Here is a 25,861-nt window from a genome sequence, read left to right on the forward strand (position 1 = left end):
TCCTAGATGACTTTGTGGAAGTGTCAGAAGGGTTGACACATGCTGGAGCAGGGCCTTTTTGAATGATATTAAGTGTTGCTCCACTGAATTCACCCTAACAGTGGGCTATGCTTTCTTGGAATGTGATAAAGTTCTGGTTGGTCCTTCCTGCCTTCCTCCCTCCCTCCCTCTCTCCCTCCTCCCCTCCCTTCCCCTCCCCTCCTCTCCCCTTCCTTCCTTTTTTTTTTTTGGTTTTTTGAGGTAGGGTCTCACTGTGGTCCAGGCTGACCTGGAGTTAACTCTGTAGTCTCGGGGTGGCCTTGAACTCATGGCGATCCTCCTACCTCTGCATCCCGAGTGCTGGGCTTAAAGGCGTGCGCCACCACGCCTGGCCCTTCCTTCTGACAGTGTCACATAATATAGCCAAAGCTGGCTTTGAACTCTGTCCTTTAGGATGAAAGGGTATGTGCTACTATGCCTAGCCGCTTCCTTTCTTGATTTTGATATTTCCATGATTTTACTAACTGCTTTTTACTAAATACTTAATAGGGCAGTATCCTTTAAAAAAAAAAAAAGAATTGTATTTATTTATATGAGAGAAAGAGAGAAAGATAAGAGAGGGAGAGAGACAGTGGGCACTCTTAGAGCCTTAAGCCCCTGTGAACAAACTCCAAAAGCATGCTTAACCTTGTTTATCTGGCTAACAAGGGAATTGGAGAATTGAACCTGGGTCCTTAGGCTCCCCAGGTACAACACCTTAACTGCTAAGCCATCTCTCCAGCCCCACTGTACATCTTCAAAACTAACCATCATCCTATTGTAAGGGTATTTTCATTGCCTCCTAAAATACATAGCACAGAAACTAACAAAAATTTAACCTGGGATTCAAAGGTAAAATGATTGGTTCTATGTCATACCATTGGTAAACATTCAGAAAATGGGCAGGTTCCATGACACATGCACAGAGGGGAGACGTGCCCGAATGACCGTCAGTTGCATCTAAGTCCTCTTCTGCATCACATTGTGCTGCAGCTGCAGTGCCTTCAGGACTCTAAATGCAAATGTCTTGTACTAATGAGCTTGTGTGACTTCGGGTTTTTACGTATTTGCTTTGCCCAATAAAGCTTGTCTCAGCAATAGAGCGGAAAGATTGTAAGAGTCACAGAGCAGGTAGGAGTGCCTTGAAGCTCTGTCCCCTTCTACAAATAGGGACTAACTGAGGCCTTCAGGACCCCACAGTGGTTACCATAGCCCCACTGAGGATAGTCCCCAGGGTAACAGGAATTGGGGTGAGGGGATAATAGTACATAACCTGTTATATGTAAAATAAACTTTAGAAAAAAAACTTGTCTGAGTATTTAAGCATTGGCTTATGTAAATTTCTGATCTCTGTGTTTTTTAAAGTTTTTTTTTAAATGTATTTTTGTTCATTTTTTATTTATTTATTTGAGAGTGACAGAGAGAGAGAGAGAGAGAGAGGGAGGGAGGGTGGGAGGGAGGGAGGGAGGGAGGGAGAATGGGCACGCCAGGGTCTCCAGCCACTGCATAGGAACTCCAGACACATGCGCCCCCTTGTGCATCTGGTTAACATGGGTCCTGGGGAATCGAGCCTCGAACCGGGGTCCTTAGGCTTCACAGGCAAGCGCTTAACTGCTAAGCCATCTCTCCAGCCCTTAAAGTTTTAAATTAATTTATTTATTAGAGACAGAGAGAGGGAGAGAAAGAGAGTGTGAGAATCGGCGTGCCAGTGCCTCTAGCCACTGCAAACAAACTCTAGATGCATGCACCACTATGTGCATTTGGCTTCTGTGGACCTAGAGAATTGAACCTGGGTTCTTGGGCTTGGCAGGCAAGCACCTTAACCACTAAGCAATCTCTCCAGCCCTGACCTCTGCTTTTTAAAGCTATCATTGACAGTACATTGAAAGTCAGTATACTTAGTGAATCCTCATATTAAAGTAACAATGAAGTTAACAGGAATTTTTGAATTAGGAGACTCATTGCATACCATTAGCCTTAATTGGAATATGAGTTATATATGTGTGCACACAGATGTATTTCATCAGAGTTTAGTCCCTACTTAGTCTGTGCTAAGCAAAACCAGCTATTGTTGACTTCCTGTTTCAGGGTAAAGAAAACTTACAATAAGCTGATCCTCTGATACCGGATGTTGGATGATGCAGAGGACCTGAAATGATGAGGAGACCTACTTTCTAAGTGTCTTTTTGACTAATTTACTAATAATACTTATTTTGTAAAGGGACCAATTAAAAACATGATTCATTGAAAGAAATTTGAAGGAATCTCCGTTCTTAATGATCTAATTCTAAAAAGCAGTGTTAATGTAATTGTACAAAAGGTTAAAAAAAAGATTGCTAGTATATGAGTGGTTAGCTTTGGTGATCTCTGACAGTAGCAAAAAGGGACTTTGCTTAAGTTTTAATACTAATGACAAACTCAATTATAAGATTAGTCATTCAGTGAGTTACTATTTCTAGATTACCTAAGTATGAAGATTGCATCATATTTGCTACTGCTATATGGGGAAAAAAACTTGTGATAATGTTAAGCTTTAATTTACATAGGAAATGAACACCTTCAAGCCTGCAACCTGGATTTGTTTCCTCTGCATCAGTTGAGGTCTATTGCATTTGGCGTGTATCAGCCCATTGCTCATTCAGCGGGGGAAGCCATGCTTTCTCCATTTTCTTTACGTTTTAGTTTGGTGTGGAAAAATTACCTTAACCCCAGAAGTGTTATAATATAAAATCACTACACTTTTATGCAGGCATTAATAGAACGCAGAAATAAAAAAGTACTGTGTCAGACCTGTTGTATTGATGATTAGGGAGCAAAAGAAAGTAATCAATTATCTATTATTTAAACTAGAGTTTTAAAGTACTGTTAGGATAAACACTATGTCATGATTATCCATATGGATGTGAAACTAATTATTAAGTCATAAAGCAAGTATTTCAACAGGATGTGTTAGAGAAAAATATATAGATAGAAATAAAAAGTAAATTATGTTAATTACACTGAAAGCAAAAGGGAAAATATAAAATAACCTGGCCCCTAATTTTCTCAAATGCATTATACATAATGATCCCTGGAGTTGGTGACCCACAGAGGAAACCGCTGGAGACATTGCTTAAACCTTAAACTGAAAGCCTTTCTGCAAAATGTAAATTGTAAAACATTCCATTTGTAAAATAAATTTTAATGAGCAGTGTTGAGCCCAGGTGTACATTATAAATACCATGCTTACAAAGTTACTTCTATGCTTAGAATTCACTTTTTCTTCCCCTGTCCAGTATCATCACTGCTGCTCACGTGTAGCCATTGCAGACACTCAAGTGGTGTCCAATGTGGATTAAGACATGCTATAAGTGTTAAATGCATTTTAAGTTGAATGTCCGTATCTGGCTCTGAAGCTTCTATTTTACTTTGTTTCAGTCAAGTCAAGCTTACCTTTTGTACACATCTCGTAGTAGGACCAGCAAACTTTCAGGACTGATCTAGAACCTTAATGCTATCATAAAATGTTTTCATCTGTCTTCATCTCTCTTTAATGTATATATCATTATTTCCTTCCTTTCTTTTGACAATCACTTATGTTCTTAAAGACAGTTTACCATGTTTTATTGCTTAATAGGGACATTCATGTATGTCTGTCTCCAGAACATTAATTACATAAGTTGATGCTAGAAATGTAGTTTCCAATTTTCAGATGTGTAGCAATGTGTGGGCACATGACTTGTTTCTTACAAGTGCAGGCTGAGTTGAGATTCTAAATGTAGTCTAACTTACAAGGACCTCTGTTATTTGAATATACGAGAGTGCTCAAAGTATGTTCACATATAGACTCTTGTTTAATCTTGCTTGGATATTTATTAGATAAGCTCTGAAATCACTATCTTCAGTGTGAAATTGTAAAATGGGCCCTTTGAAAGAAAGCAACACAGGTGCTAGAGAAATGTCTCAGTGATTAAGAGCCCTTCAGACACAGCCAGGAGAGCCTGTGGGGACTTGATGTAAAATATGGGCTTGACACATTTAAGTGTGAATCCCATTCCTGTGAGTAGCAGAGACCTGAGGATCACTGGGGCTCCCAGAAGCTGACACACCTGAATCACTGATAGAGTCAATGGAGATACACTCGACTTCCTCCTGTGGCCCCTGCAGGAGCATGCAGTTGGGTGCTGCATCAGCCCATGCATATGTGTAACACACACACACACAAAAGAAAAAAGAGATGACAACATAAAAATTGATGATTCTTTGTCACAGTTAGTTACTTGATAGGAGGAAAGTTTTTATTTTGGCTTATAGTTGCAATGCTCCATGATGACAAGGAATAGCATGGCATGATCAGAGGCTGGATATCACTTCTGCCACAGCAGGTGGAAAACAGCAGGAGAGTGAGCTGAGTTCTGGCAGGTGGGAGCTGGCTGTCACACCTGAAAGTCTGCCCCCTGTACACACCTCCTCGAGCAAGGCTCCACGTCCCAAATTGCTATCAGCTGAGGACCAAGAATACTAAGCACAAGAGTTTACATGAGTTCACGGGACTCCTTTGATCCAAACCATCACATTTTTGAGCCAAACTTTGTTTCCTGTACAGTTAATTTCTCCCGGTGAAGAAAGGTTTGATTATTCTTAACTATAGAGAAGCATGTCTAGCTTTTTTCTCAGCATATTTACAGTTATTTTGAATCTTATTGTAAAGGGAATTCTTTGGGATATTGCCCATTGGGTCTTTCTGGACAGTTTTTAAATTAAGTACATTTTGATGTATATTTCTAATATACCTTTGTAAATATTCTTTTAAAATTTTTATCCAAAGGAAAGAGAAGTGTCCTTTCTGAAGGTCATGCCCTTTTGTCATCAGAAGTGATCATCCTTGTGCCTTATCTTACTTTTTTTACTTCAGCTTTTACCCAAATGCCATGTACAGCTGGTCTCAAAACAAATATTTATCTTTGCCTCAATGTTTTCTATTTGACCAGAATGTAATGTGTTAAAACTAAATAGGAAATTAAATTGCTGTCTTTATTAAATATATGTTTATCTAGGGTTATATGTATGTATACATAAGAATAGAGATAAACATGATTTAAATACTAAAATCCACTTAGTAGTCATGTTTGCATTATTTATAAGCAATTCAGTTATTTCTGTCACTTAACAAAGCTTACTGAGTGCTATAAATATGAGTCAGCCCCTGGTACTAACTAGCCACAGTAACACTTTCTGAGGATGTTGGACTTTTATGTGAATGAATAGTTAGTAATAGAAATTATAGAACTAGCCGGGCGTGGTGGCGCACGCCTTTAATCCCAGCACTTGGGAGGCAGAGGTAGGAGGATCGCCGTGAGTTCAAGGCCACCCTGAGACTACAGAGTTAATTCCAGGTCAGCCTGGACCAGAGTGAGACCCTACCTCAAAAAAAAGCAAAAAAAAAAAAAAAAGAAATTATAGAACTCTTTCTCTTGTGCAAGGTCACCTTGTGCCATGTTTTGTTATTTGAAGTAACAGTAATCATGAAATAGCAAACAAAGCTGATCCACCTTGTAACGAAGAGTTTCCTGTCTGTTTGTGTAGGGGCCCAAGCTCAGGTGTGACTTCTTACTTTCTAGGTTTTTAAAAGTTGATATGATACAAGGAATCAAATGTTTTAAGTTCACAACATAGCCATTCAAAAACTATTCCAAGCCAAATAAATGAGTGAAATATATAATTGTTCATATAAGGCCTATGATCTGGCTTTTGCTTAACCAAATTAAACAAAGTTTGAGGAATATAAACTTTGGAGTTTAAGAATATGTGGAATTCACTAGAAAGAGCCTTTGGGATATATATGTATATATATCCCCCCACACACATATACACACATATATACACACACATACATATATATATACATATATACATGTATGTATATATAATTTGTATGTGTGTGTGCATGCATGCTGTTTATTTATTCTCTAAAAATGCAGTTTGCATTCTTCTCCTTCCAGATGCTGACGGAGCAGGTCTGCACGCAGGTTGTGCACAAGCCCCATCCTGAGCCCGACGCCACGGTGAAGATTCAGAACCCAAGTGAGCAGGGATGGCCTTACTGGTGCGCTGCTAGGGTGGTGGTTGCTACAGGGCACTTAGAACTCACCTGTCAGAGTGCCAAGGATTTAGCTCGGAAGCAGTAATCTTATGTGCATCTTTGTTGTGTTCACCACACGCTTACAAATTTTGACATTTTTGTTTCTAGTGATTCTTAAGGTGGTGGCGACTTTGTTAAAAAACTCCACACCAAGTGCAGAACTGATGGATGTTCGTCGGTTATTTTTATCTGATATGATTAAGCTTTTCAGTAACAGCCGTGAAAACAGAAGGTAAACAATCTGAACACTAGAACACTTGTACTCCACACTTGATCCTCTCTCTGTCCTTAATTTTCATTCCCTTTCAATTGAAAATTTCATCATTTTCATTTTGCTCAGTACTGTTACTGTAGAATGTTTTTATATAGTTATCTGGTTATATTTCAACTATACATGTATTTACAAATTTACAGTCACACACACATGAGCTTGGAGTGCATCATTCTGATCCTTTCTTCCACCAACTGTTTATGGTGATTGTGTGAGACCTGTCCACATTCATTTATGCTATAGCTGATTTTTAGCATTTTAAAGCTGGTTAGCTCAGATAGGACATGCAGTCACCCCTGGTCATCTCCTGAGCCTTTAATTTAGTTCCCTTTGTGTATCGCACTAGCTGCCCTGGCCAGCCTCAGGACACGCCAAGGAGGGAGATGACCATCTAGCAAAGACTATTTATCATGCGTAACTGTATTCTGAGTGCTGAAGGTGTTGAGAACGTGGAGGAGTCCGATGGGAGGGATTAGAAATAATCCCATTACTGCTTCAGAGTCTGCAGTAAAAGTCTAGGCAAGCTCTGGAGGTCAGCATGGGCAGAAACACTGCACAAGGCTTTACATTGCAGCTTTACCAATTGATCTAAATTTAAAATGAGAAAATTTTAATTGTGGTATTTTTAATGAAATATTTTTCCTACTTAGATGTTTATTGCAGTGTTCAGTGTGGCAGGATTGGATGTTTTCTCTTGGCTATATTAATCCCAAAAATTCTGAAGAGCAGAAGATTACCGAGATGGTCTACAATATCTTCCGGATCCTTTTGTATCATGCAATAAAATATGAATGGGGAGGCTGGAGAGTCTGGGTGGATACACTCTCCATAGCCCACTCCAAGGTAACAGTGCTGTTAACATCTTCCATCATTGAAAGTCTGAGCAGTCAAGGAAATGGCTTTAAATCCTCATCTGTTGCCACCTGGTGGACATTTTCAGTTATGGCAGATTTTTTAGTTTTTCTACCGTCTGATCATAAGAGTGTAGAGCTTGAAAATGTCTTATAGAACACGTAATTCAAACCTGAAGTTGATGAGTTAGGGCTTTTCAGTGTCACACATGTTTGTAGCAGGTGTGAGGACTTGAGTCTGAGCCAGCTGCTCTTTTAGCCAAACCATGTCCAAATTTTCCAAGAACATGTCATAAAATAGTCCTTAGAATGTATGCTTAAAGGCATTATAACTTTTAATTTTTATGTTTTTGGGTTTTTGAGGTTGTATCTCACTGTAGCCTAGGCTGACCCAAATTCACTGTGCAGTCTCAGGGTGCCCTTGAACCCACAGTGATCCCTCCTACCTCTGCCTCCTGAGTGTGGGGATTAAAGGTGTGTGCCACCACACCTGGCTCTTAAAGACATTTTGAAAGTAGTCAGATTTCATTCATACTAGATGAATTACAAATACATTAAAATTATTTTGTGATTTATTTAATTTAACCAGCTTGTATATATTTAATTCTAAGAATCTATTTCAAAATGTAAATGTTCATCCTTGGTAGTGGGAACAGTGCAAGTATACACACAGCAGGTTCTAGATGGTGAGAGCATTTCTCAACCTATTATGTCATGGGAGAGCACAGGCATCAAAAGTTTGGCTGTTAATCCACTTATAACAGCGTTTTTAATTTTAGGAAATGTCCTTAGGTTTTTAAAAATAACTTATTTTTATTTATTTATGACATAGGAGAGAGAGAGACACACACACAGAGAATGGGTGCACCAGGGCCTCTAACCACTGCAAATGAACTCCAGACACATGTGCCACCATGTGCATCTGGCTTATGTGGGGTCTGAGGAATTGAACCTGGGTCCTTAGGCTTTTCAGGAAAGTGCCTTAACTGCTAGGCCATCTTTCTAGCCCAGTTTTTTGTTTTGCAAGAGGAAGTAAAGATATATTTTAAAAGACCAGATAATAAATATTTTAGGCTTTGTGATGTACCTTTTATGAAACAACTTAATTCAGGTGCTTTTTATGAAGGCAGCCACACAGAAAAATAAATGAATAAGCATGTGTGTAATATAATAAAAATTTTTATTTATCAAAACAAGGCAAGGAGCTGGGGAGATGGCTCAGTTGGTAAAGTGCTAGCCTTGCAAGCATGAGGACCTGAGTTTGATCCTTAGAATCATGTCGCTGCCTGGGGTGGTGGTGGTGTGTCTGTAATCTCAGTGCTGGGCAGGTGGAGGACATCCCTGCGGTTCACTGGCTAGTCATTCTAGCCTAATAGGTGAGCACACCAGGCCAGCAGGAGACTTTGTCTCACAAAAGGCATATGCCATTCCTGAGGGTGATACCTGAAGTTGTCCTTTGGCCTCCACCTGCTCCTGCACACACATGAACACACATGTAAAATAAAATAGAAAAAAAAACAAAAAATGAAACAAAACAACAGATGAGAAGCAGATTTGGTTTGTGGATAGTGATTTGCCAACCCTAATTTTTGGGACTATCTTCTAAAATACATGGGTTTTGTATGATGATACTCTTTAAAGAATAATCAAAAATCCTTTTAGTGTACCAGTTACATGTAAATTAATATGACCTGTTCCCATAAGGAAGAATTTTGAAGGACTCTTCAGGTAAGAGTACTGGCCTGAGGACCTGAGTTCTGTCCCTAGCTCTCCAGTGAGAAGCTGTGCATGGCTTCTAGCCCAGTACTGAGAAGAGTGGAGATAGGATTGCTGAGGTTCCATGTTCATCCAGTATAACTTTGAAAAATGTGGAGTTTCAAGTTTAGTGAGAGGCTCTGTGTCATGAAAAAGCAAAATAGAGGGCTGGAGAGATGGCTTAGCGGTTAAGGCATTTGCCTGCAAAGCCAAAGGTCCCACGTTTGATTTCTCAGTACCCACGTAAGCCAGATGCACAAGGTGGCACATGTGTCTGGAGTTTGCAGTGGCTGAAAGTCCTGGCACATCCATTCTCTACCTGCCTCTCTCTCTCTCCAAAATAAATAAGTAAAAAATGTAAAAAAAAATTAGAAGAAAGAGTTATAGAGGACATTGATATCTTCTTTTTCCCCTCATGCACAGAAATCATGCATCTGTACACATACATCCAGATACCATATACGTGCGTGCACATGCGCACACACATACACACCAAAAACATTTAGAAGTATTTATTTTATTACTATTTTACATTTTACAGCAGTGGCATCTTGCATTAATTGTTGCTTTAACAAGTCTGAAATGGCAAAGAATATAATTTTTTGCATATATTTATATTTTTATTTCTGAATATGTCTCTGAGAAGTTTTAAATTCAAACTAACCTGTATATGTATAAAACCAATACAGCTATTTACAAAACTACACATTTGTAGATCCATGTGCATCATTTTTCTGCTGGTTTTGGCGGGGCCCACATGAGCGGCGGCCGGTCAGGGCCTGCGCTGTCAGTGTTCCGGGGCTGCTTGCTGTCAGTCCTGGTTAAGCCTGCGTCGGAGACGTGCTGGGGCTTTAGGGCGTGTAGCCCCGCGCTGCTTAACCTGAACGAGGAAGCTTTAGTGCCGTCAGTTTACCCACATGGTTTGGGGAAGTCATATAAGAAAACATGTAGCTTTATTTGATGATAATTTTCAATTACTTAATAAAACTAAATACTTATTTTAACATCAACATGCGCTAGTTTAAAATGTTAAAATCCTGGTACCACTTTTGGTGCTCCTATACAGTCTTACCTGTGTCATTTCTGGTTTTCTCCTTGGTTCACAACACCTTAGAGCTCTCTGTACTTATTTCCTAGGTCACTTACGAGGCACATAAGGAATACCTCGCGAAGATGTATGAAGAGTATCAAAGACAAGAGGAAGAGAACATTAAAAAGGGAAAGAAAGGGAGTGTGAGCACCATCTCTGGTCTTTCATCACAGACAGCAGGAGCAAAAGGAGGAATGGAAATTCGAGAGATAGAAGACCTGTCTCAAAGTCAGAGCCCCGAGAGTGAGACGGATTACCCAGTCAGCACAGACACTCGAGACCTGCTCATGTCAACCAAAGTGCCAGATGACATCCTTGGAAATCCAGAGCGACCCGGAAGTGGAGTACATGTGGAGGTGCACGATCTCCTGGTTGACATCAAAGCAGAGAAAGTGGAAGCGACAGAAGTTAAGCTTGACGATATGGACTTGTCCCCAGAGACTCTAGTGGGCGGTGAGAACGGCGCCCTGGTGGAGGTCGAGTCCCTGTTGGATAACGTATACAGTGCCGCTGTGGAGAAACTGCAGAACAACGTGCACGGGAGCGTCGGGATCATCAAGAAAAACGAAGAGAAGGATAACGGGCCATTGATAACACTGGCAGATGAGAAAGAGGAACTTCCCAATTCTAGTACATCTTTTCTTTTTGATAAAATACCCAAACAGGAGGAGAAGCTCCTTCCAGAACTTTCTAGCAATCATATGATCCCGAATATTCAGGACCCGCAGGTGCATCTTGGTGTCGGTGACGACCTTGGGCTACTTGCTCACATGGCTGCGAGTGTAGACCTAGCCTGTACTGCCAGCATGATGGAAGACAAAGAGTTCAAAATCCACACAACCTCGGATGGCATGAGTGGCATTTCTGAGAGAGACTTGGCCTCGTCTGCTAAGGGGTTAGAATATGCTGAAATGACTACCACCACATTGGAAACTGAGCCTTCTGGGAGCAAAATTGTACCAAATATAGACGCAGGAAGTATAATTTCAGATACTGAGAGATCTGATGATGGCAAAGAGTCGGGAAAGGAAATCCGAAAAATCCAGACCACTACTACCACACAAGTAAGCTGTCTTACATGAACTCTAGAGAGAACAGAAGTGCACCAGCACACTGTGGTTAGGTGAACAGCAGTTTCTTGCTGATTACACTGTTCACATTTATTTAATGTCTGTTCTATAGAATTGAGTCATGTGGTGGCTTATGTCTGTAAATTAAAATGTCCTGAATTATACTTCCAATTCTGCCAAAATTTTCTGTATAACTTTGCTCAACTTCTCTAGGCCGTAGATCCTGATACTGTACAATACAAGATGTTGTACTAGATAAAATCTGACCTTTAAGACCTCTAACATTTTGACTCTTTGATTACATTGACACTTTGTACTTGAGATCTTCATTCTGAATACTTGATTAACTTTATAACCTTTTAGCTCCAGGCCCAATCCTGTACTGTGGATTATAGCAAAGAGGACTTGCAGCCCAGATTGGATTGATAAATGAAGGGAAGGGAAAAGGGGACTGGTAATTAGCAAGTGCCTACTATGTTCCAGGCACTGTGCTAGATGTTTTCAGATTTAATCCTCACAACAACTCTGTGAGGTAGGTAATATGGCTGAGAAACCTTGCGATAACTAGGAGTGAGAATTTTCTTTACACGTATACAGATAGAAATCTGTCATGTCTAATGACAACAAAACCGCATTGAAGATGACTAGGCCTCATGAGTAGGAAATGTCAGTGCTGCAGTTTTGACTGTGCCATAGTCAAGCTAAGAACATGACCTTTCATGAAATAGATTTTAATTATTGAGCTTTGAATTGTGACTGCTTCTTAAATTTTAGACTAATGCCCTATGGGTAAGAGTACAAGACATTAGTAGCAAGTTTTTTACCTTTAGTATTTGGGTTTTGTTATCCTCTGAGTTTTCCACTTGCCTTTTAATTTCACTGAAGATAAATTCACATGTTTCCATGCCAGTGATATTTTAAAGAATAAACCATGCCCTTTTGGTGTCTTTGTACTCGATTAAAAATACTTTGTGATGTATTCCATGTGTGGGAATGGTGTTTTTTGTTGTTGTTAACTGCTGGTTTCCATTTTGTGGCAGCTGTGCTACAGTGGCAATAGGCAGAGGATGGGAATGTCAAATAGGGACATATTTACAGTAGAGGGAAAATGGAGCATTGGTTCTGGGGTGAAATAACCACTGGCTTCTCCATGTTTCGTGGAGAGTGCCTAGTGCACTTTTGGGTTTGTGTTGTAGTGCATTTTGTTTCTTTGAAGTGAAGTTGTGAATGAGATACACTTTGAAGTGAACTTGACTCTGCTCAAGTAATAGTTCTGCTCATGTGTTTATAATTACAATAAGTCAGTGGTCTATATCCATGACCCCCATTGCATGAATGCTTACTTCCATGAGTGAGTATCCTTTGCTCACATGAAGACCCTGAAGGCTCAGAGGGCCTGGTTTTCACTACGAACTTTGATGTTAACTTTTGATTGCCTTGCCTGTCTTCTGCAAAATTTAAACATAGACCCCATATTATTAGACTCTTTGGACCCAAAGGTTCCTGTTAGGGAATTACAGGTGAACATGTTGAAAATACTGTAACCTACTAAAACCAGGTGTAAAAGTTTACTCACTTTATTATGCTTGCTGTTTTCCTTTTTAAATCAGGCATTTCTTTTGTACTCCAAAAGTTTACCTTTTCTTTGTGTAGGCTGTTCAGGGCCGGGCTATTACCCAGCAAGACAGAGATCTCAGAGTTGATTTGGGATTTCGAGGGATGCCAATGACTGAGGAACAGAGGCGACAGTTTAGCCCTGGACCGCGGACCACTATGTTTCGGATTCCCGAGTTTAAATGGTCCCCCATGCACCAGCGGCTTCTCACTGACCTGCTGTTTGCATTAGAAACGGACGTCCATGTGTGGAGAAGGTACAGTGCCTCTTTCTATAAGTAAGACTGTTTCACTTAAAAAATGATGCTTTCATTTAGCACATCAAGTATTCTTAACAGAGATATACTGAATAAAATTTACAAATGGAGTTTACTTAAAACATGTAATTTTTGAAATTTATTTTTATTTATCAGAGAGAGGGAGGGAGAGAGAATGGGCGCACCAGGGCCTCCAGCCACTGCAAATGAACTACAGATGTGTGCAACCCCCCTTGTGCATCTGGCTTACATGGGACCTGGAGAATTGAAATCTCTTCAGCCCCAAAACATGTAAATTTTTGATAAGAAATATTTTCATAAAGGTTGTAAGTCTAGGGTTTACATCACTTCAGTGTGTAGCAATTGGACAATTAAAAAGTTGAATGTTAAAATATGACAGTAAAATCAAATGTGGTTTTTATGCTGTAAAATTTTACCCTTTTCTGTTAAAATTAATACTGTAACTACTCTGTATTTTTTACAGTAATATTAAAACATCTACTGCCAAAATAAAATTTCAGATCACCCTATTACATGTATCAGTGTAAAGAGAAATAGATCTACTTGAAACAAATCATTACCTTTTCTACTTTCAATTCAAATTTTTCATAGCAAAAATACAATCTACTAGTCAATTAGGGACTGTGTCATTTACCAATAAATGTATGTAATTTAAAAAGTTCATGGCTGTGAGGAATACATCCCTCACCTTCCTCCATTACAGCCTCAGGTCTCTTGTTGGTCTCTGTAGGTCTCCCTGTATCCCTTTTAGGGGTTAAGGGGGCCACTTCCGGTTGTCCAGATTAAAAAGTAGGGCTCTTTATTCCTTTTACCCTCACGTCTCTCTTCCTTCTCCCCACCCCTACTTACCTTCTTTTCTGTTCCGCTGTTTTGCTCCTGAAGAAGCACCATACATTTCTCCACAGGGCCTAGCAGGGTTATATGCTCATTTGTAAATTATCTTTCAAAAGGAATGGGAATCTAATCTGTGATCTGAATGGACCATTACTGGTTGACAACTCAGCAAATGAGACGAGGTCTCACACAGTTCAGCACAGAAGAAAACCAACAGTGTTTTAGCAAGGAAGGTATCATGACTGTTGTAGAAGTTGTCACTAATATCTGCCAAAGGAGTTTTGACTTTTGATAATACTTGACCAGTTTGTTCTTAGTCAAGACCTGCCCTGTAACTCCATTGCTAATGTGACAGCTAAATTACCTAGGACTGGTAACTGAAGAAAATGAAATACCATGAGAGACATTACTGTAAGCATGAAGATCAATATGTGTAGATAAGGATGTAATTAAGTAAATACAATGTTTGTACCCTCAGGTGAGTGATGCTCAGTTTTCCTTCTGATAAGAGACGAGGTGTCTTCGTTTCCCTCCATGGGTGCTCATGTAATTTTCCAAGCAGAATTGTATGTAATCAAATGCACTTGAAAGATACTAGTTTATTTTTAGGACAGGGAAACCTCTTGAAATCAAAGATATAATGTATAATATTTTACAAATATTTAGAATATTTACAAAGTGAGGGTCATTGACTGAATGTTGATCCGTGGGTGAGACCTCATTTTTTTTTCCTCCTTCTTTTTTTTTTTTTCCCCCTGATAGAAACAGTTCTTGTCTTTGGTTCACACCAAAGTAAAGCAGAGCATTTCTTTGAGCATCTGCACTGCATGCATTAAATGTGTTCTCCTGACCTTACTTGTGATCATATCTTCCTCTTCTGATTCAACAGTCTTGAAGGTTTACCAGTTTATTTCAATGCCATGTCATTTCTGTGACTCGCAGGGTATATTTCCACAGTGCAGGTGAAAGGCAGCACTGCAGTTAGGCAGTGGAACAAATGGAGGAGGCCTAGCATGTCAGGTTTCATGTTCTGTCCACGTGTTTTACCTTTTAACACAGACAACCAGACTTGAAAAATGCTTTTGTTAAATTTGTTGTTCTAGCCCTGTCTTAGAATCTAGTTAATGCTTAGTAGGGTGAAGCCTGGAGCATTGCTGAGACTTCAAGGTTAACCTGGCCCATCTTGTTACTAAGTTTAGGTCAACCTAGGTTGTAGCATGAGACTTTTCCTCATAAAACAAGCAAAAAATATTGAATTACCTTAATACACTTGGACACACACAAAAAAACACACAAAATAACCATAGTTGCAAACCTAAATGCATTCTGTTAATTACCTTGAGTGAGTCATATGTCTTAGAATCTAGTTAATGCTGAATAGATAAATACTACTTTTTTTATAGTATGATGTGTTAATTGTAACTTGTTTTCTTATAACTCTATTTGAAAAATTTCAGGCTCTTTTAAATTATTTTAAAAATATTTTATTTATTTATTTGAGAGAGGTAGATAGAGATTGGGTGTGCCAGGGCCTGTAGCCACTGCAAATGAACTCCAGATGCATGTTCTTCGTTGTGCATCTGGCTTACTTGGCTACTGGGGAATTGAACCTGAGTTCTTAGGCTTGACTGGCAAGTGCCTTAACCCCTAAGCCATCTCTCTTGCCCTCAGTATTTTATTTTATTTTATTTTTTTACTTTAACATATTCTGAATAAAGTGCCTAAACCTCCTCATAAACTAAGGAAATGCTCATTTGCATTTTTTTCTGTTTCAGCCATTCTACAAAGTCTGTAATGGATTTTGTCAATAGCAATGAAAACATTATCTTTGTACATAACACAATTCACCTCATTTCCCAAATGGTGGACAACATCATCATTGCTTGTGGAGGAATTTTACCTTTGCTCTCTGCTGCCACGTCACCAACTGTAAGTGCTTTGCCTCCATCTAGTGGTTGTATGTTATCACTACATGAATTGAGCATACTGGTGCCATTAGGTAGATTTCAACAGGAGAAATTTTCAACCATTTGTTTAGATTTATGTTCCAGGCTGTAACTTCTCAGGGTTTGTGTGTTTGTATGATATGTGTGTGTATGGAACTATTTCCAAGAAATTCTGATGAATAAAAAACATTCATACAGCCATAACAAAATAACTTGTGTATCTTTTCAAGTATGTCATATAATAAACTGTTAAATTTTTTCTGTAATATTTTGTCCAACTTTATTAACTAATTCACCACTTAAAAATCCCACCTTAAGCCATGGATAGTGGCTTATAAATTTAGTACCAGCACTTGGAAGGCTGAGGTAGGATCACCATGAGTTTCAGGTCAGTCTGGGTTACAGAGTGAGTTCAGACCAGCCTGGGCTGGAGGAGTCCCTGCCTCAAAGCCACAATAACCAAAATTCTAGCTTGTCTCTGTTTCTAGAGAAAATATTAAAATATGTCAATATAATACATTTTAAAAGTATTTGTTAATTTTGTATGCCAATTAAAATATAATAGATCAATTTTAAGTTTATATGTGAGTTTCATCTTGTAAGTATCTTAATTCTGTGCTGGGAATGTTTGCAGCTGAGTGGTACTACATTGTCTGCATTTCTCTCAACATTCTTGTTTTCCAATCTCCTGTCAAAGTGGCCTATTATACTTTGCCTATAGTACTCAAGGGCTTTTCTGGCCCAAAGTTCCAAACTATTTCTCCAAGAAGTTAGTTCCAAAGGTCTCCAAACCACATAGTCAGGTTTATTACAGCAATCACCCCTTTACTGGTACTAGTTTTCTGTATTAACTTCTCATTGCTGGGACAAAATACCTGACAATAATCAGTTTATTAGAAGAAGGATTTATTTCATCTTACAGTTCAAGGTTATAGTCCACCATAGTTAGGACAGCAGGGAAGCCAGAAATAGCTGCTCCCATTCAGTCCACAGAGACTAAGCACAGAGTGATAAACGGTGCTCAGCTAGCTTTCTCCATGTAGTCTAGCCAAGACTCCAGCAGTGCATGGTGCTGCATAGCTGAGCATTTGCACCTTAGATGATGTAATCAGGATAATTCCTTACCAGTATTCCCAAAGCTCACCTGACCTAAATAATCCCTCAAAGGGTGCTCAAAGTCTAACTTAGATATAATATATAACTTGTATACTTTATAGACTCAATTTTCCATGTGGCATTTTTATTCATCATGTAAATTTTATATTGTAAAAATTATCATTTGTTACCAAGAAATTTTAAAAGATCACATTAAAATTCACTCTCAACCATACTGGATGCTTTAACATTTTGTACAAAACAAAAATATCTTTATATAAACTAGTTTAGCATTAAGCTATTACAATTTATAGAGGTTTGAAACATTTATATTACTAAATATCCTTCTGATTTCATCTCAGTGCCTCTTGATTTAGAGACTGTATTTCATTAATGCAGTAAATTATAAACATTCAGATCACCCAATTTAGCCAACATTTAAAATAATGAATATGTAATAAATATACCAGTACTTTAAAATATTAACTCCGAAAATTATTATCTATGCAATTTTGACCACTGTTGTTCGGAATTTGAAGGTACTTACTGTATTGTTCTCAGCAGATTTAGGAGTTGTTTTCACTCTAAGGATTTTTGTTTGTTATCTCTGTCTTTTGTTATTTGGGTCCCAATTATATGGGTGCTTGTAAATTGGTTTAAGTGTACAACATACCTGCCTTTTTTTTTTTTTTGTTCTTTGTATACTACTTCCTTAAAAAAATCTAGACCCTTTCTTCTACTTTATATATGCTAGACGCATGTGGGTTACTAAGTATTGTTTTTGTGTTACTGGATTGTGTCATGTTCTTACTAATGTCATAATGTTGGGAAGGAAGAGGCTGGATACAGGAAGAAGAAATTAGGGGGGAAATGGTCCGTGGATAAGACACTTGTCTTACAAGCAGAAGGAGCTGAGGCAGATCTCCAGAAGCATCATGAAGCAGGACACCGTAGCACACATCTGCAATCCCAGCCCTTCTGTGTTGACATGGAAGGCAGGCACAGGAGAATACCCAGAATTTTGTGGGCCAGGTAGCCCATGGCTCACAGCAGTACACAAGATACCCTCTGTTGAACAAGGTAGAAAGTGCGGATAGACACTCAAGTTTGTTCTCTGACCTCAGCATGCACAGTACAAGACCACATTTACATATGTGAACATGTGTGTGTGTGCACACACAAAGATAAAGGAAAAAAAGAAGGATATTAGAACTGAAGACATGAACCTTTAAACTTTGAGTTTAGATATAACAGATAAAATGTTTTAGAGGGGATAATTGAACAAGGAGACACTGAAAACATAAACTACTACCAAAGCAATGTATTGTCTTATAATTACATTAGAACCTCAATTTTAGATATATGAAGCTAGAAACACTTGAAACTAATGTTTGAGTGTCCTCATCATTTTGACTAAGTAAAAGCTTTGCAATTTATGAGTGCACCGAATCCTAACCAGTAGACCCCCAGGGACACTTGAATTTTATGAATAACAGAGTAATGATGGCAGATAATAGTTCACACACTTTTCATGTGGGCGGCCAGGTAGTAACTATTTGGTGGACCACCTGGTGTCTGCCCCACATTCAACGCTACCATTGTAAAAAGTAGCCATCCTGTGTAAATGAGGTATATGTTCATATCAGTAAAATTTAGGAGAGCAGAAACTGGTGAGTCATATGCTTTTCGCAGTGATTTACAGGAAAGTTTTAGTACTTACTGCTATATGACTACCTAGTAGTTGGGAATTTCTTTGTGAAACAAGAACTTATATTTGACTTAATTTTTTTTTTTTTTTTTTTTTTTTGAGGCAGGGTCTCCCTGTAGCTCAGGCTGACCTGGAATTCACTGTGTGGTCTCAGGGTGGCCGTGAACTCACTGTGATCCTCCTACCTCTGCCTCCTGAGTGCTGGGATTAAAGGCGTGCGCCACCACACCCAGCTTGGCTTACTTTTTAAAATAAAGTTTAACTTAAGTTTACTGAATGTTGCAGTCATTATTTAAAAAATATGCCACTTTTTAATCTAGATACACCATTGTTTGTCATAAGATTTGTGATTTGAACTGTTACTGATTTTGGGAAGACTAGAGTGTGAAATACTTTTTATTGATTTTTATTTAAAAAATAATAGTCCAAAGCTCAACTCAGAAATATGTCATTCTCATTTCTCAGGGTGTTAGATGCACATAATTGGCTGCTTTTCAGAAACAAACTTGATTCCGCAGTGTCAGTGACACTCAGATACGACCTCTTGTGAAGTTACCATTAAATGGGAAGTATGTGGATTTTTTTTTTTTTTATATATTGCTGGCACAAAGTACCTGACCAAAGCAGCTGATGGAATGAAAGTTTTTTATTTTCACTAGCAGTCTCAAGGGTAAGCTCCATGATGGCAGGGGAAAGGATGGCATGAGCAGAGAGACACCACCTCTGCCATAGCAAGTAGAACACCACAACATGAGAGTGAGCTTAGTATGGGTGAGGGGAAGCTGGTATAACAACCATAAGCCTGCTCCCAACACCACGTCTCCTGAACAAGGCTCCAGTTCCCAAATTCCCACCATATGGGGAACTTGTATTCAGAACACATACATTTATGAGGCACCTAATTCAAACCATCACATTCTGCCCCTGGGCCTCATAAACTAATAACTATCCATGATGTATAATGTAACACATTCAGTCCATTTTTTTTTTTTTTCTTTTTCGAGATAGGGTCTCACTCTAGCTTAGGCTTACCTGGAAATCACTCTGTAGTCTCAGGGTGTCCTCAAACTCATGAAAATCCTCCTACTTCTGCTCCCCATGTGCTAGGATAAAAGGCATGTGCCTCCATGCCCAGCCTTTTAGTCCATTTTTAGAAGTTCCCATTTTTCAGTAATTTCAATATTGTTGTTCAGTTATCCCCATAGTCCAAGGTCTCTTAACTGTTAGCTTGTAAAATCAAAGTAAAATAATGCCACAAAAGAAACATTCATACTTCAAAAGGTAGCATTGGGCATAGCAAGAAACAGTTGAACTAGTACAAGATCTGAAACGAATGGGGTAAACGTCAAGTTCCAAACTCCACCTCTTACATCTCTAACCAAAGACAAAGTCTCTAGAGATCCAGTTCTGCCCCTCCAGCTGGGCTGTTTGCAGCCTGGAGAAAACTCCACCCCAAGCTGGCAGCTCTCTTTGGCAGCTATCCCGTAGTCCAGAAATCTCAAAACTATACTTTGGTCTACACGCCAACCATGGTGCGTCCATGCCATGGCTCCACTGGTCTCCACTCAGGCATAACAGCAAGCCTGCTTCAGATCACTAGTGGCCATTTCCAAACAACAAACTATAGAGCAAATATAGCCACCCTCTCTTTCCTGCATTTGTTATACTCCCATAATACCAGGTGGGCTACTTAATTTGTTAATCCAGGGGTAAAAAAGCCAATTTTGAAGAGCAAGACACTCCTTCAACACTTTCTCCAGGAAGGCTTCAGTTCCCACATTGGGCCCACCATTCAGGACACATAAGTTTATTGAAGCCATCAATTCACATCACTAGGACTTTATCAGAAGACAGGTGTGTATTTTCACCTGGGCTCCACTGTTTTCTAAACGGGACCTCAGCTGGAGTTTCTTCACTTGCTAAAGTGAATTAATCATATTTAACTTCCAGGGAGTTTTGAAAATTGGTAGGTGATTCATGTAAAGCACATGAGATGTAGAATTCTCTTACAGTTTTTTTTCTTTGAGCTCCTTTTGGAGCAGTTTAGTTCCTTTCAGATACATTTGTCTAATGATAGAATAGTCTGCTCAACTCAAAATAGCTTTCATATTCAACACTCTGAATTTAAAATATTTGAGGTAAGTTTAGTGTAGGTGATCCATCTTGATAGCAAGAGACTTAAATAGTATAATATTCTGTTTGCTGTTGTCATGAGATTGACTTTAGAAGTGGTTCTCCTAGGAACGTAAGATGACTACAACAGTATGTACTAGGGATGAAATTTGTGTATTGTTTTTGAAAGAAAATTTGAACTTGTTTAGATTAATCTTTCCTGCTAGGTGGTTGTTTAATAGTGACTTGGGGAACAGAAAAGTATAGATGTATGTTGTTTTTATTGACAGTGAACAGTCTGAAGAATCAGAACTGTTGCCCTCTTAGATTATTTCTTTATTTTATTTTATTTTATTTTGTTTTATTTTATTTTATTTTATTTGTGAAAGCAAGAAGGGAGGGAGGGAAAGAGAGAGAGAGACACTGAATTGGCATGCTAGGCCCTCAGCCAGTGCAATTGAACGCCAGATGCTTGCGCCACCTAGTGGGCATGTGCAACCATTTGCTTGTCTCACCTTTGTGCATTGGCTTGGGTTGGATCAGGAGAGAGATCTTAAATTAATACCATATATGTCAGAAAAAAAAAAAACAGTTTTTTTCTGTTTTAGACAAAAATTATTTTTTATTTGTTGAGTGTGTATGTGTAGATTTGTGTGTGTGTATGTGTGTGCTATGCACATGTATATGCACATGTGTGTGTCCCAAGCATGTGCAGGTGGAGTCCAGGGAAGATATGTGTGGCCAAGCCCATCTTTTTTTACTTGGGTATTGAGGGTCCAAGGCAGGCCCTCATTACTTTTACAATCAGTGTTTTTACTCTCTGAGAAATCTCTCCAGTTTGCAAATAGTGTTAAATTTCTAAATAAAACCAATAGATTCAACTTCGACTGAGGATAAAGTTGGATAACAGTTTTACCAGTGCTTGGTTTGTGGAAGGAATGTTATTTTTGTTGTGTTTTTGAGGTAACATTTCCAGGATGATTCAGTTTAGTCCTCTCATTCCTTCCCTGCCACATTGTTTTCGTGTTACTTGTGAATGAAAGCAGAGAATTGGAGGGAAAAGATGGAAAACAGCAAAGAGCATGGACCAACCACAGATCTACCCATTGGTCCTGTTGCCATCACTGTGATTATAAGTTGACCATGTTGGTCAGCCATCCAGAACGTGGAAAGCTTACAGCTTAATTCAGTGTCAAATATGGTTTCATTTTCTCTGTCCTAGGAAATTAATAGAGATGGACATTGCTGGCTCTACACATAATTGTATAACCATAAGAATGGAGAGCAGCATTTCTAATGTGTCCAAAAGTGATTACCAAGTTTAATCTTAGTTTTTTTTTATTAACATGATGTAGATTTAAAAGATGATACATTTATTTTTGTGCTTATCTGTGTTATACCATTCATTATACATTGGTATTCTCAGGGTGATTTTCTGTTTACATGTGAATGAATGTACCATGAAAATAACGTATTTTCAGACTTATATTTGCAGATATTTATTAACAAAAATCTGACTTAAGATATAGTGACTATTAATTGTGAAAATTCTACAGTTTTATTATATGAACCTAATTCTTAAATATGCCTGAAACTGAATATAATATACAATTACCTTAATTCGTATTAGAGGCTTTATTTAGAGATCTTTCTGTCAGGAGTTCTTTTCTCTCATGAAAAGTAGATTTTAAGCTTTAATATCACAAACATTTTAATTTTGACTTATAATAAGGGTTCTGAATGCTTGAGGAAACAAATTTTATAATCATTTCTATACAGAAAAACTTAGAGGTTTGGTATAAATAATTAATTTCCTTTATTTATTTATGCTTAAATAAAGAGTGATTTAGGGCCTTTACAGAGTTGTTATATTAATTCATTTCTGAAAATGTGTCATTAATCATCTATTGGGAAAAGATTTCTTCTATAAACTAGAGTATGCACTGTTTATAATGTTTACCATAGTTACATATGTATATTATCTTGATCATAGTTAATGAAACAAATATAAAGTCTACATATTTGATATTTAATCATGTATTCTATAAAATGAATATCACTTCTGAGAATTTTATTTTTAATAAAATAATCAAATATAATTTAAAATATATTATTTTCTGTTTCAATTTTACATGTATTTTCATTTAATTTTAATAATTTCCTTTTCTTGTACTTCTTTTGGTCTGTTGTCTGTTTTGTCTAATGCATGTCCAGGGTTCTAAGGTTAGTATTACCTCCATAGTAATTTTTAGGTTTTCAGTTTTAAATTTATTTTACTTATGAAATTTTTGACTTGGTTATATTTTGAGTTTTCATATCATCTAACATCAGGCATACATTTTATATATTTTAAAGTTTTTTTAAGAAGTTTATTTTCTGATGTATTGAGGAAGTAGTTTTATTATTTATAAAACCAAACTATCATAAAATCATGAAGCCGATATTTTTACAGTCCCTCCCCCCTATCTCTCTCTCTCTCTCTCTCTCTCTCTCTCTCTCTCTCTCTCCTATTCTCTCTCTCTCTACATATATATATATACATATATATAAATTAGGTTTCACCTGGTTCAGATAACAGAAATTAGAATGAGATATATTTTAGAATTTAATAATTGTACTGAATGATATTATATTAAAATCCTGTCAAAATACATACTTAATATCTATCATGCTTATAAATTATTTTATGTAGGACATATTCTTAACATAAACAATTATATAGGAGAAATATCTTTTATATTTTTTATCAAATTATATGGGCAACTTAGTAATTATGTTCAAGTTTATAAATTTCATTCATTTGAAAAAGAAGAGTTATTTTCAAGGTTAGATTAATAGACTCCAATTTGAAAACAAACTATTAACTAATAAAATGAGGTAGGTTTCTTGGTTGTAGTAATTGAATATGAAGACTTTCTTTGAGACTATGTCTAGATGTACTAAATTCTAAGTTTTTGAAATTTTGCTCAGAATGCTTGATTACTATAAGCATTTACCACATCTTTCAGTTAAGAGCACCTGAACAGAAATTTAAAATGAAGATTTTAATTATTATTGTGCACTCAGATTGTTAAATTTGTAACATGTTAATGCTTTATATGAAATCATTCAGTATGCACATGAAGGACAATAAATGAGTAATCTGCATTTCAAAATGTGATTTCTGTAGAATATTGGTATGAGCAGAAATCTCTTCCATATACCCACTGTATGCCTGAAGTTTTCGTTTTAGTTAACTGATGAGATGAGTCACTCTGCATGCTGTGCCCACTTTCAGAAAGTTTGAACACTAGTATTTTTATTTATAAAACTTTTCCTTCTAGCACTTAGAAGTGTATTCTAGTCCTAAGGAACCAAAAATAATTAAAATGGTACACAGTATATTATGAAAAATAAATACTACCATTGATTAAAATTTACAAAGTTATAGTTTTTAAGAAACACAATAACTTGCAATATTCCTTCTGAAAGCAAGAAATTGCATTTTCTTAGACAATGTTTTAGTGAAAGTATTAGTTTTCTACCAACAAAGCTCTTATTCCTCTTGTTATAGGAATTAGTGACACTTCTACCTAATGTAAGTGAGCATATGAAAAACCTGGTGGTTTTAGTTTGTTATTAAAAGCTGATAGAAAGTTATAATTATAATTTAATAGCCATCTCATTTTGATACCAATGAAATCAGTATGTATTTTTCCCATTATTTATCTCATACATAGGAAAGAACAACACATCTTTTTATAAGTGGGAATAGAGATTTCAAAAAGGAAAAGACAATTTTTACATATTTGTAGATTAGCAAAACTAGTATATGTAGATATGTTATTTATCTTTTGGTGGCGTTAATTTATATTTTAGTGGTTATTTCTAAATCTGTTTGTGAAATTATACTGAGTCTTTCATGCAAACAATGACATTCAAAATTATTCAGCTTTAAAAGAGACTTTTCCTTTATTCAGGAATAGTTGGTGGTGAGGAGATTAATTTGACATAGTCTGGTGATACACTGCATTAACTTATCATTAATACAATATGCTAACTAAAACTTCCTAGCCTTCTGTTCACCTCATGTATGTGTTGCATTTATTATATTTCCCAATTTTAAACAAGGTTTAAATCTACTTTTTTAAAGACGGAATTGGAGAACATTGAAGTGACGCAAGGCATGTCCGCAGAGACAGCGGTAACGTTCCTCAGCCGGCTGATGGCCATGGTCGATGTATTGGTGTTTGCCAGCTCTCTGAATTTCAGTGAGATTGAAGCTGAAAAAAACATGTCTTCTGGGGGCTTAATGCGACAGTGTTTACGACTAGGTAAGTCTGTGAAGGATACCAAAGCACAGTAACTTTTACTTTTAGGATTATGCTTGTGTAGCTGAGGCATGTTAGTGGTTATGTAATCTGTAGTAGTTTTGTAATCTTTAAAATAACTGACTTTTAAAAGCTTGTCATTTCACATTGGTGGTTACGTGGAATTGGCCATCTTTTATCTTTATTGTAATATAGTCAAATATGCCTTTCTTTGAATTCTAAGTGGTTCTTAGGAGGCGAAAGCATTTATACCATTTCGAGGTTTAATGCTAGCGGAAAGCTTGCTGATTCCAACCTTAGAGCAAATGCAGGACAGGAAAGTGCACGGTGGGCGACGGGGAGAGGTGTGTGGGCTGTGCTGCTTCTCCCCCATCATTTGGAGACCAGGTAGTAGACTACCTGTATACGTCAGTTACCTAGCAGGAGTTGTCTTTGTTACTTCTGTTGCTTTGTGTTGAGGCATGGTCTTGTGATGCAGCCACACTTGAAGTGCTCCTGCCTCAGGTGCACACAGTGTTTATTGCCATGCCTCTGCCTAGCTCGTAGTTGAGGAGTCTTGATTGTGAATGGTGCATGAATGCTACTACTTTCTATTATATTTACAAATAGACAAGCAGAGAGAAATTGGTTACATTGTTACCTCTCTGGCAACCAAGGGTAATTTTACTGTAGCTCATCCTGAACGCTTTAGTGATAATACACTTAAATATGCGAGAAAGACTGTTTTCAAGTGCTTTATTATCTTGAAACAAGCAGTAATTTGTTAGTTTGAACTTTTATTTCTAATT

The 25,861-nt window shown here is 37.6% G+C and overlaps 1 protein-coding gene across 5 annotated transcripts in view; it reads left to right on the forward strand.

Annotated features, from left to right (window-relative positions):
• Nbea (neurobeachin) overlaps positions 1–25,861 on the forward strand; it is a 563,720-nt gene that overhangs the window by 135,276 nt on the left and 402,583 nt on the right. For 3 of the 5 annotated variants that reach the window (XM_004659998.2, XM_045154369.1, XM_045154370.1), the window contains exons 19-26: positions 6,000–6,081; positions 6,248–6,371; positions 7,061–7,253; positions 10,154–11,170; positions 12,830–13,047; positions 15,678–15,831; positions 22,978–22,986; positions 24,896–25,076. In XM_004659998.2, the coding sequence (XP_004660055.2) occupies positions 6,000–6,081; positions 6,248–6,371; positions 7,061–7,253; positions 10,154–11,170; positions 12,830–13,047; positions 15,678–15,831; positions 22,978–22,986; positions 24,896–25,076 (1,978 nt within the window). The remainder of the gene's footprint in view (positions 1–5,999; positions 6,082–6,247; positions 6,372–7,060; positions 7,254–10,153; positions 11,171–12,829; positions 13,048–15,677; positions 15,832–22,977; positions 22,987–24,895; positions 25,077–25,861) is intronic. The other 2 variants (XM_045154368.1, XM_045154371.1) reach the window with 1 other exon arrangement.

Source organism: Jaculus jaculus, chromosome 7 (assembly GCF_020740685.1).
Source record: "Jaculus jaculus isolate mJacJac1 chromosome 7, mJacJac1.mat.Y.cur, whole genome shotgun sequence".
Taxonomy (NCBI): Eukaryota; Metazoa; Chordata; class Mammalia; order Rodentia; family Dipodidae; genus Jaculus; species Jaculus jaculus.